The 15277-nt window shown below is 40.6% G+C and overlaps 2 protein-coding genes across 7 annotated transcripts in view; both read right to left on the bottom strand.

Moving 5' to 3' along the window:
* Positions 1-1413, bottom strand: part of stau1 (staufen double-stranded RNA binding protein 1) — a 48252-nt gene extending 46839 nt beyond the window's left edge. For all 5 annotated transcript variants that reach the window (XM_068000528.1, XM_068000529.1, XM_068000526.1 and 2 more), the window contains exon 1: positions 1235-1413. The gene's annotated coding sequence lies outside the window, so the exon portion shown is untranslated. The remainder of the gene's footprint in view (positions 1-1234) is intronic.
* A 7183-nt stretch (positions 1414-8596) lies between these two features.
* cse1l (CSE1 chromosome segregation 1-like (yeast)) overlaps positions 8597-15277 on the bottom strand; it is a 35282-nt gene continuing 28601 nt past the window's right edge. For both annotated transcript variants that reach the window (XM_068000531.1, XM_068000532.1), the window contains 3 exons: positions 14784-14930; positions 13688-13919; positions 8597-9003 (listed from right to left, as the gene is read on the bottom strand). In XM_068000531.1, coding sequence (XP_067856632.1) covers positions 8914-9003; positions 13688-13919; positions 14784-14930 — 469 coding nt within the window. In that variant the 3' untranslated portion in view covers positions 8597-8913. The remainder of the gene's footprint in view (positions 9004-13687; positions 13920-14783; positions 14931-15277) is intronic.

Consider the following 15277-nt stretch of genomic DNA (forward strand, 5'->3'; position numbering starts at 1 on the left):
GATTGCATATGGTCCTTGGGTCACAGGTTGGACATCCACTGGTCCAAAGAACTGTAAAAGTAAGCAATTATTATAAACTAGTCACAAATTGCTATCCTTGCATATTTACAACATGAAAATATCCAAAATAGTTGACTAAAAAAGTGAAACTTCTTGGGGCAAAGAATTTTGCTAATGACATTTGGTACATCTGCACATAACTATTACACTGGAATTCATCATAGAATCTTACAGCACAGTAGCCATTTCACCCATCACATCTGTGAAAGAACTTTCCAATTATCCCCAGCTCTTTTCACATGGACCTGCAATTTATCCAATTCCCTTTTGAAAGTCATTACTGAATCTGCTTCCACCACCCTTTCAGGCAGTGCATTTCAGATCATACTAACTCAGTGTAAAAGCTTTTGACTCATCTCACCTCTGGCTCTTTTGTCAATTACCTCAAATCTGTGTCCTCTGGTTACCAACCCTTCTGCCACTGGAAACACTTTCTCCTTACTTACTCTATCAAAATCCTACATAAATTTTGAACACCTCTGTTAAATCACCCCATAACCTTCTCTGCTCTAAGCAGAACAATCCTTACTCAACCTCCCTACCCAATAGCAAGTTATAGGGTATTTTCAGCTGTGTAGCACAATTTGTGACAGTACGGTGCTGTTTTCCTTTGGGTAGGTGACATTTCCTTCCGGAAGTTAAGGTAGAGGATCCTCAGGAATGTCAACATTTGCAGAGGATTTGAAAAGTTTGAACATCTCTGTTCTACGGAATTAAGCAAAGTGCAGATACTACGGTCAGTACACGTTTCCATTCGCCCCCAAAACTAGTTTAAACCGATGAGGTTATAGGCGGTTTATAGACTCGCATGGTCAAATTGCGAGAAGGGCTGCGGCTGGGCTAATAGGTACCGGCCCCATCAGGATAACCCGGATGGGTTGATCTTTATTACAGAGCCTGAACCGACCCCCAAGTAGCTCACACAGCCCATCAGATGAACCTGGGGCAAAGCGGCCTAATCGTGCTCGCTCCAGCCGCTTAGAACAAAAATACCGAGCGTGGCAACGTAGGCCGCTCTCCAGACGCCGCACGGTCTCTCCGCACTCTTAAACCACAACGCGGCCTCAGGTCTCTCGCCTAATAGGCGAGTAAAAGTTCTGGTGCCGGGACCTCGGGCCGCTGTCCCGCAACCTCTTCACTGCCACAGCCGCTCGGGCCTTTCACTCAAATTTACCTCCTTTCTTCAAAAAGCGAACTTGAAGCCGAATTTCTGAAGAAACGAATCAATCCATTCACTCCCGAAGCAGGAAAATGAGCCGCTTCCCCGCTGCCGACACACGGCAAACACTAAAGAGAATCGGACGAACCGGCGGCGGAACCGACCTTAACCGCTTCACCTTCCCAGAGCGCCGCGCGCCGCCGGAACTGACGTCGCCGCGTTACCCCAGAAACTGCGCCCGCGCCACCAGCTGCTCTTTAAACCAGGTGGGCAGTGCGCATGTGCACTCCTGAAGCTCAGTCACATCTGCACAAAATAATACTCAATCTGAAAGCACTCAGTCTGAGGTCACTCACTCACTTACTCAAATTGTGCTCACCCTCATCTGGGGGTTTAGTCACTCAGGCTGAGGTCACTCACTCACTCATGCATGGAATTTGATTTCCTCAAATCAACATAAACCAGAAAAAAAAGAGAAAAAACGCATTAATATAGCACCTTATCATATCCTCGGGATGTCCAAAAGTGCTTTACATTCAATGGACTGCTTTTCAATTGCAGTCAATGTTGTGAAGGCAAACGAATGTTGTGTACAGCAAGGTTCCACAAGCAGCAACTGAATGAGTGACTTGATAGTTTGTTTTTGGTAGTCTTTGTTGAGACACTTGGCCAAGACACTTCCCAGCTCTTCTTAAGGCGGTGCCATGTGATCTTTTACTTTTATCTGAGCTGGCAGACAAGGCCTTGGTTTAATATCTAATCTAAAAGACAGCAACTCCAACAATGCAGCACTCTCATAATACTACATTGAACTGTCAGCCTAGATTGTGTGCTCAAGTTTGTAGTGGGGTTTGAACCCACAGTCCTCTAATACTGGGACAAGGGTGATAGTAGTCCTAACCATTACTCCCTGTGTTCCCACTACCAGTAGGACACACTGTAAAGTTAACCGTGTTAAGCAGCTTCTCATTTATATACTTACAAATTTTGATTTTTTTTTTCTTTGGCAATAATGGCAATAATCCTCAAAAAATGGGCAATAAATCTGCAGATGTGCAGCATAGGAAAATCAAGATCAAGCTATTAATTTGCAGTTTTTGTAGAAAAAACTATGGAATCAGGGAATGCCCTCACCAAAACACTGTTAAAAATCCCGTAATTCCATGTAATAAATAAAGAATTTGACTTCCTGGAAAGTTTTGGAGTAAGTACGGCATAAGAGTGGAGTTGCGCCATTGTTTTCTAAAGAAATTTGCGTATGACTGATCTACGCCGGTTTTACAAACTTCACTACACACGAATTTCCTCACTTGTTTGCACCTACTGAAACCCTCTGCCACTCATTTATATAACCCCGCCCCCATCCAAGACCAGCTTGTGCACATTTCCTGGATTTTCACAAATAATGCACTGCCCCAGATTTATGCACAGCACAACCCGAAGTAACCTGATAGCAGCATAACTGAGTTTCTGGAGTTCGATAGCAATTTTCCTTGAGGTTTTAAAATAAAATTTCTTACTGATAGCTGTATTATACTTAACCAAAGTGCTGCCAGTCACATGCACCCAGAATATTTTGGACCCCCCCCCCCACACCCATCATGTTTAGGACTAAGAAGCTGCAATGGCCTGCCCAATGGGCATACCCACGTTCTGCATAATAATCGGAGAGGAGCAGCAGAAGCAAGAGGCTCTGAGAATGAGGCATCATAGCAGAAGACAGCAGTCTGATATATTTGTCCTATTGGTGGTGCTGCATTTGTGCTTGTGTTACACTGATTTTTACATTCCAGGGTAGGCAAATGTGTTTTGCAGGAAATTTGAGGGTTAATTGCTGCTGGCAAGATTGGTACAGAAACTGGCATAAATTCCAGCATAATTTCTGTGGAAGTGCGATCCAGGAAATTCCAACCCATTTACTCACTGCTCCTGATCACAATCACATGGATTGTCATTCAGGGTCTTCTTTGGTTTAAGCATCATATAGAGGAATTTCATAGACATGAGATGAGACATTATGCTAAAAATTAGCATGGCATTAACAAAATTACAGAAGTTTCACCTTTTCTGATCTAGTTACTGAGTAATTATCACCACAAAGAGGCACACCCACTGCATTTGAGTGGAACAGTCTACACGTCGCCATGGCGACTTCAAATGCCAATGAATCATTGGTCAGCTGGAGGAAAATTCAGTGCCTGCATGCTTCAGTTTTTCCCTTCCAAATAAAATAGGATCATTGCAATTGGTCATGAATAAATGATAGAGATATACAGTAAAAACTCTCATTGCCCTTCCTAGTTGCTGTCTGGAGCCTTGAAACATAAAAATTGCATCAAGTTGTAAAAATATTTGTTGCAAATTTCCTGGTGATTTAATCTAAAAATCAAATTCAGCCCATAAATTGAAGATACAGTCTAGTTCCTCTGAGTGGTTCGACAACCTTCAGGATAAACCCTATCCAGACCAAAACATGGTGTAAGCTCTAAATGGCTAAAAGCTTAAACTGGGTTTAACTGTGTTGCTTATGAAATTGCTGCTGATCACTGTAATATTACTCTGCTAATGCTAACAATTGCTTATACACGTAATTGCCTCATTGTTATATAACTGAGTGTAGCTATACATCCAATAATGTGCTACTACTTCATGGAAGTCTCTTTTTATTTTAATCACTCCTACTCTTCCTGAATAGAAAGTCAATTTTACTAATTTAATTGATGAAAATATTTAGGTTTTGGAAGTAGTAATTTGGGAAATGTCTGGCAGATTTTAACAAACATCATGCAGATTTCTTCAAATACCCCTCAGTTTTTAACCAACCTTTTTCTGCAGCTTTCAGTGATCTTCAGCAGAGAAAATGCTGCAGGGACAGTAGCAGAGCCCCTCTGCTTCCTGTTGCAAAGGTGCTCATTCTCTTTTTCTCTAATTTAAAAAAATACTTTTAATGCTGTTATAAACTATATATTTTACTCTTTTACAATTAGAAATAATGAATTGCTACATTGTTAATAAAAGTTACCTAAAATGTTATTCATAAATAATAGATCTCCCATGATGTTGCTTGTGATACATTGGAAGTTATGCTGTTGTAAGAGTGGGGGAGTGCTGCATGGAGAAGTGGAGTGGGTAGTGGACTACTGCACATTTTCACTGAAAGAATTTGGACAGATGTTTGGGAGAGATGTGTTAAGAAATGGTGAAATACATGTTTTGATTAATTTCTGGAAAATAAGTAAATAATGCATTGCTTACCACAGCAAGTAGATAAATAAGTGAACAAATTAGCTTCCCTCACATTCCACAGTTAAATAATAAATTTGGGAATGTAAATAAGAAGGGCAGCTCAGGGAGTGAAGGGTGGTTGCATAATTCTTTTGTGGTATAGCAGTTGGGGGCAAAGTGGCATTGTGTTCAATTGTTGATCAGGTTCAAAGAGAATGCAGGGGGGCACAATAGCCTCAGAACTTGGGCCTGCACTTTGGGAGTAAAAAACAAAGCAGAGTGCTATTCCTGAGAGGGTGTGGAAAGTGACTGGGTGAGGAGGAGGTGTCTGTCTCTGGAACAGCAATAAACACAAATTTCATAAATAACCTCTTGTATTCATAAATGGTATATATTGCTTTTCTTGTCAAAAATTATCTGACAAAAAGTTCAAAGGTTCAATACAGAAAAACATTTATATATTTTTTCAAAGTCCATGGTTTTATGCTGTTATACTTTTCCATTACTCAGCAAGGAGAGGAAGGAGCAGGGTTCACAAACAGCAAGTCCTGACACGAGCCTTGCTGTTGATCAAAAAATTCTGGGATTTATCAAGCACAGAAGCATGCTGCTCTCTTGTTGAGTCTCTTCAGCTGACAGTAATAGGAAGCCCATAAACTCGAGCCCTGGGGTTACTCAGAGAGGAACAGATCTTTGATGGAAACCATTGTTAAAGATATTTTAAATGCATATATAATCCTAATTGATATCTTCATTAACGATGTGTTGGATAATGTTATGAACAAAGGTGTTGGACTGCCAGGTAATTCTAAAAGCACTACTGCACTCCATTTGGAAGGTTGCATCGAGTTGCTGACAGACTCACCTGGGGATTTAATGTGCTCTACTCACCATCTTGAATCATGAACTAATAACAAAGATAGGAACAGGAGTAGGCCATTTAGCCCCTCGAGCCTGTTCTGTCATTCAATGAGATCACGGCTGATCTGGGGCCTAACTCCATGTACCCACCTTAGGCCCATATCCCTTAATACCTTGGGTCAACAAAAATCTATCAATCAGTGCGATAGGCTGGTGGGTGCCCCTAAGTACTGTATTATTACTTTGCGCAGCTCTATAGCGGATCTTGAAGGTATTGATTGGAAAATGCAATGGCCTTCTGTCATTTTGATATCTGGAGTCTTGGTGAATACCAGCTTTAACTTGAACATTTGGATTTTTCATCAATGACAACAAAATCCCAATATATGTTAACCTTGTGGTGTGTAAGATATGTCCAAAAAGTTTTCCTTAATAGTTTATAGAGCTTAAACATGCAATGAAAGTGTTTTCTTTAAAAAAAACAGCCTGTGTGTGAGATCTAGGACCAAGGAAAAGGAGAAATAGTTGTAAAGAAGGCTCTTCTCACAGATTATCTTGGAGAAATCAGCATCACAGGGCATACATCTCTTTGTTAAAACCCTTCACATGACCACCTCAATGTAGTAGCTGATGTTGACTAACACTGCTAAGTGTAATTGGACTTGGACATTGAGAACATCAATGTGGCTGGAACATTGAAAATTGCCCTGTGTAGGTCCTTCCTCCTCATTGAAGTCCACTATATAGCTGTTGATTAAACTCTTGAGACGATAGCTGTTGGAAGGCATTACCAGGAGGCCAAGTATGAAAACACATGTTTATATATATATATATATATATACACCTAGGTTGAAGAGAGGCAATCAACTGCTACTGAAGATCTGCAGCTTCAAATGGTGGAATCACCATTCAATATGGGGCATATCTACACTGTTGTTAGTGGGTTGATAGCAATACATTCACACATTTCATGGTGAATTGTGCCGATCACCATGCTGCTCACTAGGAACACCTGGTACATACTGTCTGTGTAACTTGGGCTCAAATCTATTCTTGTCAGTTGTCTAATAACCAACTAGTGACGATCTTCCTTTGGAAAAGTAAGCAGGGGTCTGGAGTTGATGACACACCTGACAATGGAAGTTGAGAACCAAGTCAATTCTCTACGGCAGACTCTACCATTCTATACTCGAGCTAGAAATGTCCTAGCTGGACAAGCAGCAGGAAGCGAACTAGTTCTCTCTGGTGTTAGGCTTCATAGTTTTAGCTGGTCAAACACCAGGATTAACCCTGCTTATCTAAGCCTTGGCTCTATCCACCTGCACCTATGTGAAGTTAAGTCGGTTGTGTCTCCACAGATTGAGTTTGCACTCCAAATCAGGCAAGCAGAAACTCTACCCGTGTATTTAGAAACTTTTAAATGTGGTGATGGGTTTCTACACATCTGACACCCAGCTGACCAAAGAAATTATATTCTAGCACAATTTCTAAGTAGATTTAGTAATGTAACCATGGTAGAATGCAAGGTAGAAATGGCTGTCACATAGGACTTAACATCACCATTAAGGTCTATGTTCAGGAGGTCTTGAAACTAGTTGAAAACAAGGTAATGAAATATAATTCTTACACCAGAGTAACGTGCTACTGCAATAGGTTATATCTTACGTTGAAACGCAAAGGTCAGAGGAAACAGTGGTGGTCTGGATGAACTGCAAAATCTTTTGAATCTGTTTATCTGGCTAGTAATGATTTTGTGATCTGGAATGGAAAGGTTAGAGGTAACAGTGGTGGTCTGGATGAACTGAAGTCTTTGGAATCTGCCCGGCTGGCAATGATTCTGATAATCTGTTTAATAGGCCAGGCTGGGGCAAGGTCCTGGGCCTATCCCCACTTCTGGGTTGAGATCTTTCCTGTTGGTCCATGAAAAGGGACATTTACAACAATTCGTAGACCTAGGTATGCTGAGCTAAAACACATTTTATAAACCAGATCCCAAGGACAAGTGGATTACTGGACTGTTACTGAAGCCCAAAAAGCAAATCCAATGACTAAAATGACTCAATAAAAGCATAAAACAAAGTTTCTGACACACAGCTGTCCCAGCTGTTTACTACTACTAAAACTACATCTATTTCCAGTGAATAAACCAGCAAATTTTGACAGAAAGAATGCTATGATTAAAATAACCAAGGATGCTATACAGAACAAGGTAATATGTACAATGGAGAGATGAAAGATCTCCATTGTACATATTAGCTTGTATTGTGTCAATTGCTTATCTCCAAGTGATTTCTATCCTATTTTTACATGGCCATTGAACAAAGGAGAACTAGTCAAATTCTGAGCAGCACGATTCCCCATTTATGAAGTTATACAAAGCTCAAACAAGACTATCAGAGGAACCGAGGAATTGCTAGACAAAAAAAAAAACAAAGTCCATCCAGTTCGCCTTCTACCATCTTGGCAATCGCATGATACAACGATAATGGAGTTGTTGACTAAGTGTAGCAATCAATTAGTCCACAACAGACCCAGACATGATGTGAGGAAAACCCCATTGGTGGAGAGCTTTGGGAACCAGAGGTCCAAAGTCACCTGTTCCTCCCAAGCATACTACTTATTACCTGTTCATGTCTCAAATTACTCATACACAGTATCCCAAAATATTTATTTTCTGAAAGAATCTACCCAGTTGGCATTTGAATTAATCAATAAGGGAGTCTGTTCCATAGATTGACCACTCATTGCAATATTGTTTCCGCAGGTTAGTTTTGAATTTACACCTCTTTCAAGCGCAGGCTGTGTTCGACTGTTCTGGACAAGGTGAAATAGCTTGTCATGGTCTACATCATCTAGTCCCTTTAGAATCCTAAAAACAGCAATCATATCACCCCTCAATCTTCTCTTTTCCAGTGTGAATGTGCCCAATTTACACAATCACTCCTTATAATCCTTATCCCTCCATTTCTGATGCAAGTTTATTTGAAGATCCTTAACAAGGAGCAGATACATCAGTATTTCAAGACAATACACTACAGAATGTAGGGTGTAGGTTTGTAAGTTCATGATACTGGTCAGGCCACTAAGAGGTGGAAGTATGCCTTCTGACCCTTCCTGTATGGGGAGGCTCCCAGCCTCCAGCAACTAAGCACAGGCTTGTAATGGGAAGTCACCATATTTGGCATTATGGACACAAATCTGCATCCTATGGCATCGTGTACTGTCTGGATATTGGACACCTACTTGCTCCTCACAACTGTTGTGACAAATGACGGAAGCAAACCATAAGTATTTAATATTTTCTATTTTTATTTTACACCAGAGTAACTGTACACGGCAATGCATATGTAGGTGATTTATTGTGTCACATTTTTGCAGTCAGATTATTAAGACATAAATAAAGACAGAAAGGTTGATAGTAAGAGAGCACAAGCATTAAGCCTACACAGGACAGAAATGCATTTGGACAAGTGTCATCATAATCACTGCTAGCCAGTACTACTCCCCCAAGTTTATTCCTACTGCATACGGAATCAAATGATGTTCACTGTGCTAGCACCCATGGCAAAAGCCTTTAAAAAGAGTGTCTTTAGTCAACCACAACAGGTTCACACCAGTTGCACGCTTGCAGCCTGAAGATAGCTTTGCAGATAATGTAAAGCCTCAGCGTTCAAACTTGTGCTGATCATCGATGGCACCTACGGGGAGAAAAGTACTACACATTATCTTATTATGGTAGATTAAATCAATTAATACAAAAGTGGTTCAAATTGATGCACTTCATAAGCTCATATGGATTATTGCCATTTAGGATCCAAATCTCATCTCTCTCTTAGCCCAAATACATATTTCTCTTCACAGGAACCAATTCAATTAACTACTGGATGTTTCAACTGAGACAGTATTTCTTTAAAAAAACACAACACAGCAATGAAGTAGGAAATCATTCCTTAAATTGAGCTTAATGAATGGCTTCTTTAGCTTGAAATGGTAAGACAATTACAATCAGTACCCCAGCTAAAAAATAGCTAACCCAGCATAGACTGGGGATTCAACCTGGAAACTTCCTAGTCTTTAATCCTCCACTCACTGGATAAATTTATTGAGCCAATAGTGGAGTGACCATTGGTATCTGGACATAATACTCAAATTTCTTGGTCTCCTCTACTTTGGCCCTCATTTTCTGAAACTCCAAACACTGCTCCTTTGAGTTCAGTCATCAAAACTAGAACTGCACTTATAGAGTGGGGAGTCAGAAGGGAATAAAGTTGAGAGCAGCAAGAGAGGGGAAGACCCAGGGGAAATCTACAATACAAATAGTACAAACAGTTGTTCAAGAACAAGTGAAAGGGAAAAGCACAGAGCAGCGGAAAGAAATTGTACTTTAGGCACTTTAGATAAAATGAAAACTAGAAGGCGTAAGGCGATTAACCCAGCATCAAAGCTGTGGCAGGGGGTTGGGAACCTGAGCAGGGAGACAGAGAAAAGCGTATCAGGAAGGGACAGAAGGTATGGAGTAAAAGGTAAAGTGTTAAAAAAGGAAAAAGCAGGAACTAAGTGTCACAACACATATTTGAAAGTTCTTTATCTGAATGCATGTAGCATTCGTAACAAAATGAACGAGTTAACGGCACAAATAACGACGTATGGGTATGATCTTGTGGCCATTACAGAAACATGGCTGCAGGGTGACAACGACTGGGAATTAAATATGCCAGGTTATTTAACAATCAGGAAGGACAGGCAGGAAGGAAGGGGAGGTGGGGTGGCTATGTTAATAAGGGAAGGAATCACTGTAATAGAGAAAAGATATTGGGACAAAGGATCAGGATAATGAAACAGTTTGGGTAGAGATAAGGAATAATAAGGGGCAAAAAACACTCGTGGGCGTAGTATATAGGCCTCCTAATAGTTGCAACTCTGCTGGAAGAAGTATTAATCAGGAAATAGTCGGGGCATGTAATAAGGGAACAGCTATAATTATGGGGGATTTTAACTATCATATTAACTGGACAAATCAAATTGGGCAGGGTAGCCTTGAGGAAGAGTTTATTGAGTGTATTAGGGATGGATTTCTTGAGCAGTATATAACTGAACCTACAAGGGGGCAAGCAACCTTGGACCTGGTCCTGTGTAATAAGCCAGGATTAATTAATAATGTCCTAGTTAAGGATCCCCTTGGAATGAGTGACCATAACATGGTTACATTCCATATCCAATTAGAGGGTGAGAAGGTTGGTTCTCAAACAAGCGTACTGAGCTTGAATAAAGGAGACTATGATGGTATGAGAGCGGAATTGATTAAAGTGGACTGGGAAAATAGATTAAAGGGTAAGACGGTACATGAGCAGTGGTGTTCATTTAAGGAGTTATTTTACAACTTTCAAAAAATATATATTCCACTGAGGAAAAAAAGGTGTAAAAGAAATGACAGCCATCCGTGGCTAAGTAAGGAAATTAAGGATAGTATCCGACTAAAAACAAGGACATATAAGGTAGCCAAACTTAGTGGGAGGATAGAAGATTGGGAAGTCTTCAAAAGACAGCAAAAAGTAACAAAAGGATTGATTAAGAAAGGGAAGATAGATTATGAAAATAAATTAGCAAAAAATATAAAAACAGATAGCAAGAGTGTCTACAGTTATATAAAAAGAAAAAGGGTGGCTAAGGCAAACGTAGGTCCTTTAGAGGATGAGACCGGGAAATTAATGGTGGGAAACATGGAGATGGCAAAAATGCTGAACAAATATTTTGTTTCAGTCTTTACGGTAGAGGACACTAAGAATATCCCAACACTGGACAAACAGGGGGCTCTAGGGGGGGGGGGGGGGGGGGGGGAGGAGGAGCTAAATACAATTAAAATCACTAAGGAATTGGTACTCAGTAAATTAATGGGACTCAAGGCGGATAAATCCCCTGGACCTGATGGCTTACATCCTAGGGTCTTGAGGGGAGTGGCAGTAGGGATTGTGGATGCTTTGGTAATAATTTTCCAAAATTCTCTGGACTTGGCAAAGGTCCCGGCAGATTGGAAAACTGCCAATGTAACACCCTTATTTAAAAAGGGTAGTAGGCAGAAGGCTGGAAATTATAGACCAGTTAGCTTAACATCTGTGGTGGGTAAAATTTTGGAGTCTATTATTAAGGAGACAGTAGCAGAACATTTGGATAAACATAATTTAATAGGACAAAGTCAGCATGGCTTTACAAAGGGGAAGTCATGTCTGACAAATTTGCTTGAGTTCTTTGAGGATATAACGTACAGGGTGGATAAAGGGGAACCAGTGGACGTAGTGTATTTGGACTTCCAGAAGGCATTCGACAAGGTGCCACATAAAAGATTATTGCTCAAGATAAAGAATCACTGGATTGGGGGTAATATTCTGGCATGGGTGGAGGATTGGTTATCTAACAGGAAGCAGAGAGTCGGGATAAATGGCACATTCTCGGACTGGCAACCTGTAGCCAGTGGTGTTCCGCAGGGGTCGGTGCTGGGTCCCCAACTCTTTACAATCTATATTAACGATTGGGAGGAGGGGACCGAGTGCAACATATCGAAGTTTGCAGATGATACAAAGATGGGAGGGAAAGTAGAGGGTGAGGAGGACATAAAAAACCTACAAGGGGATATAGACAGGCTGGGTGAGTGGGCGGAGATTTGGCAGATGCAATACAATATTGGAAAATGTGAGGTTATGAACTTTGGCAGAAAAAAATCGGAGAGCAAGTTATTATCTTAATGGCGAGAAACTGGAAAGTACTGCAGTACAAAGGGATCTGGGGGTCCTCGTGCAAGAAAATCAAAAAGTTAGTTTGCAGGTGCAGCAGGTGATCAAGAAGGCCAACGGAATGTTGGCTTTTATTGCTAGGGGGATAGAATATAAAAACAGGGAGATAATTGCTGCAGTTATATAAGGTATTGGTGAGACCGCACCTGGAATACTGCATACAGTTTTGGTGTCCATACTTAAGAAAAGACATACTCGCTCTCGAGGCAGTACAAAGAAGGTTCACTCGGTTAATCCCGGGGATGAGGGGGTGGACATATGAGGAGAGGTTGAGTAGATTGGGACTCTACTCATTGGAGTTCAGAAGAATGAGAGGCGATCTTATTGAAACATGTAAGATTGTGAAGGGGCTTGATCGGGTGGATGCGGTAAGGATGTTCCCAAGGATGGGTGAAACTAGAACTAGGGGGCATAATCTTAGAATAAGGGGCTGCTCTTTCAAAACTGAGATGAGGAGAAACTTCTTCACTCAGAGGGTAGTGGGTCTGTGGAATTTGCTGCCCCAGGAAGCTGTGGAAGCTACATCATTAAATAAATTTAAAACAGAAATAGACAGTTTCCTGGAAGTAAAGGGAATTAGGGGTTACGGGGAGCAGGCAGGAAATTGGACATGAATTTAGATTTGAGGTTAGGATCAGATCAGCCATGATCTTATTGAATGGCGGAGCAGGCTCGAGGGGCCGATTGTCCTACTCCTGCTCCTATTTCTTATGTTCTCTTGTGTACATCATGAAGCTGAGTTTCATTTCTGGGTGTCAGTTAATTTCAACAAGATTTTGTGCATCTGCTCAATCATACAGCAAACGTGCATTAGTCCACGCTGGTAAGCGACAATAAGCTGTATTTGACACTGATTGCCCGTCTTATGTATGGCATGAGGCCTAGGAATGCAAGTCAGATCTTAGCTGCAGGGACCAAGACTAGTCGTTCCACTTACAATAATGGAATAATTAGAATCCAAGAAGTGAAATATACAATTGCCCCACAGCTCTCACCCAACATGACATAGCCATATACCCGCTCAAAAGGACATATCTTCCTGCTAAAATTTTAAGTTCATGAGACAAAATTGTGAACCCAGGACAATTTTTTTTACAAACATAATTTTCTTACATAAATGCTGATGGTTCGCTGAGTTTATCCAGTGTGTAGATGAACTATAAATGACCAACTCATCAATTACTAGCTTGTGATGAGTTGGTCATTTTCAACCAGGGTAGGGACAGAGATATTACAAGCAGCCTCATCACTTCTGTGCTACGCTGAGGTTAATCGTCCAGTATTAGGTTTGATGTGATGCTCCCCATAGTAAAAAAAAAAGCTTCCCAACAATGAGGGCCATGAGGCATCTGATATCCATGGAACCATGTCACAGCAAGGAACCAACACTTTCAGGAGAAGGGGAGGGTAGAAAATTGAACAGAATAAACCACTTCTGCAAAACAGTAACTGGATCTCGTGTTCAGGTGCCTCTGGCCCTGCTGCTACAGAACAACAAAAGCAACGGCCACATTTGTTTTTAATTTGGAAAAGTTTCATCCATTCTAAATTGGTTTTACCCAATTTCTTCTCAATGCACAATTCTAATACCTACCCTGCCTGGACATGCTGTGGAGAGTTTGTGAAGACACTGGGCCAGGTGAACTCTTGGGTTGCTCACTGTTGCACCAATGGGATCGTGTTCTTTCTTTCCTGCAAATGCCAGCTGGGAGAAAGCCGTCTGATAGCCTGGTGCATCTTCAATATCAATGAAATGTTCATCATCAGGAATGCTGTCATCTTCAGGCAATTCGAATAAACCAATAAGAGCCTGGAGTAAAGGAGTCCTGTTTAAAGGGAATGGGTAGAGTGAATCAACACATTTAACTCTTAGTTACAACTACTAATACCTAACAATGTTATGAGTTAAACAACCATGAACTATATCATTTAAATATATGAAAAGGAAAAATATGAAAGGGGAAGGAAATGGGATTACAGTAGATTGCTCCATCCTGCATCCCTCTGCCTCCAAGTGTGCAGAAATTACAGCCACAAGTCCTTGTTTTACCACTCCATAGTACATGGTATTGGGGGAAGAGTTGCAAAGATTGATAGGTCTACCAATGTCTCAGCCACCTGAGATTAGTCTACAGACTCTAGTGTATTAGATTAGTCAGCAGAGATTCATTAATGCAATACAAAAACTATGGATAACAAATACTAATTCTACCACTGCAATCAGTCCCCAATTAAAGATTTTTTAGCTTTGAGTATTTCCAATTACATTTTCTTTATATGACACTAAAGCACAAAGAATCTGCATCAAAAAAGGTGATAACATTTCAACTTAACTGATGAGACATCTCGTTAGAAAACTAGTGAAGAACTTCATGAATGATCATCTCTCTTGCCCCCTTGACCACTTCCCCGAAAACATAAATATACGGGCCACTTACTCCATTCCTTCGTCATATTGGCGACCTTTCTGGAACAGGAGTGCTCCTAAGTCCATTCCAGCTATGCAGAAAGCCTGGGTAACCTGTCTTCCTCCTCTGCCCCCACCCCACACCCCCATCCCCCAAAAGTAATTTTGGTCTTAATCCCAATTTAAAATGGAAATCTAGTACATTTGGGAGGCTGGTTGGAAGTTTAACTGATTCTGGAGTGAACTTAGACTCTCATCCTAAAATGACATCCCAGCAACTTACCACAGCTTTGTATAATCAGTGTCCATCATAGAAGGGCATTCTGTTAGGATCTTTGTAATTCCCACTGCACAAATCTTTTTCTCAATCTGTCCAGACACCTTCTGTACCTCTGGAACAACAATTTTTTCCAAAACCATGCCAAACATTCTGCAACAAAAGCATGTCATTTTTGAAAACAGACTCTACAAGTCGAAGGTGAACTCAGAAAAAGAAACAAATATGTACTTCGCAAGACATTAACTTTTAAAAGTTGTATGTAAAAATTATAATGGCTAAATATTTAATAGTCATACAATTACAAAAATCATAGCAATAGTTCAAGAGTTTCCATGTGTTCAGCTACTCACTGATTTTAAATAGCTCAATTGTTTGAGCTACCTGCATGGGAAGATTTTATTATTCAGTAGAAAAAAGAAACTGTTGGAAGTGTAATTTAGAATGAGAAAAGAAAGGTCATTTTTGCATTCATACTGTTTCCTAAAAGCAATCCTGGA

The sequence above is a fragment of the Heptranchias perlo genome, chromosome 19 (assembly GCF_035084215.1).
Source record: "Heptranchias perlo isolate sHepPer1 chromosome 19, sHepPer1.hap1, whole genome shotgun sequence".
NCBI classification, from domain to species: domain Eukaryota; kingdom Metazoa; phylum Chordata; class Chondrichthyes; order Hexanchiformes; family Hexanchidae; genus Heptranchias; species Heptranchias perlo.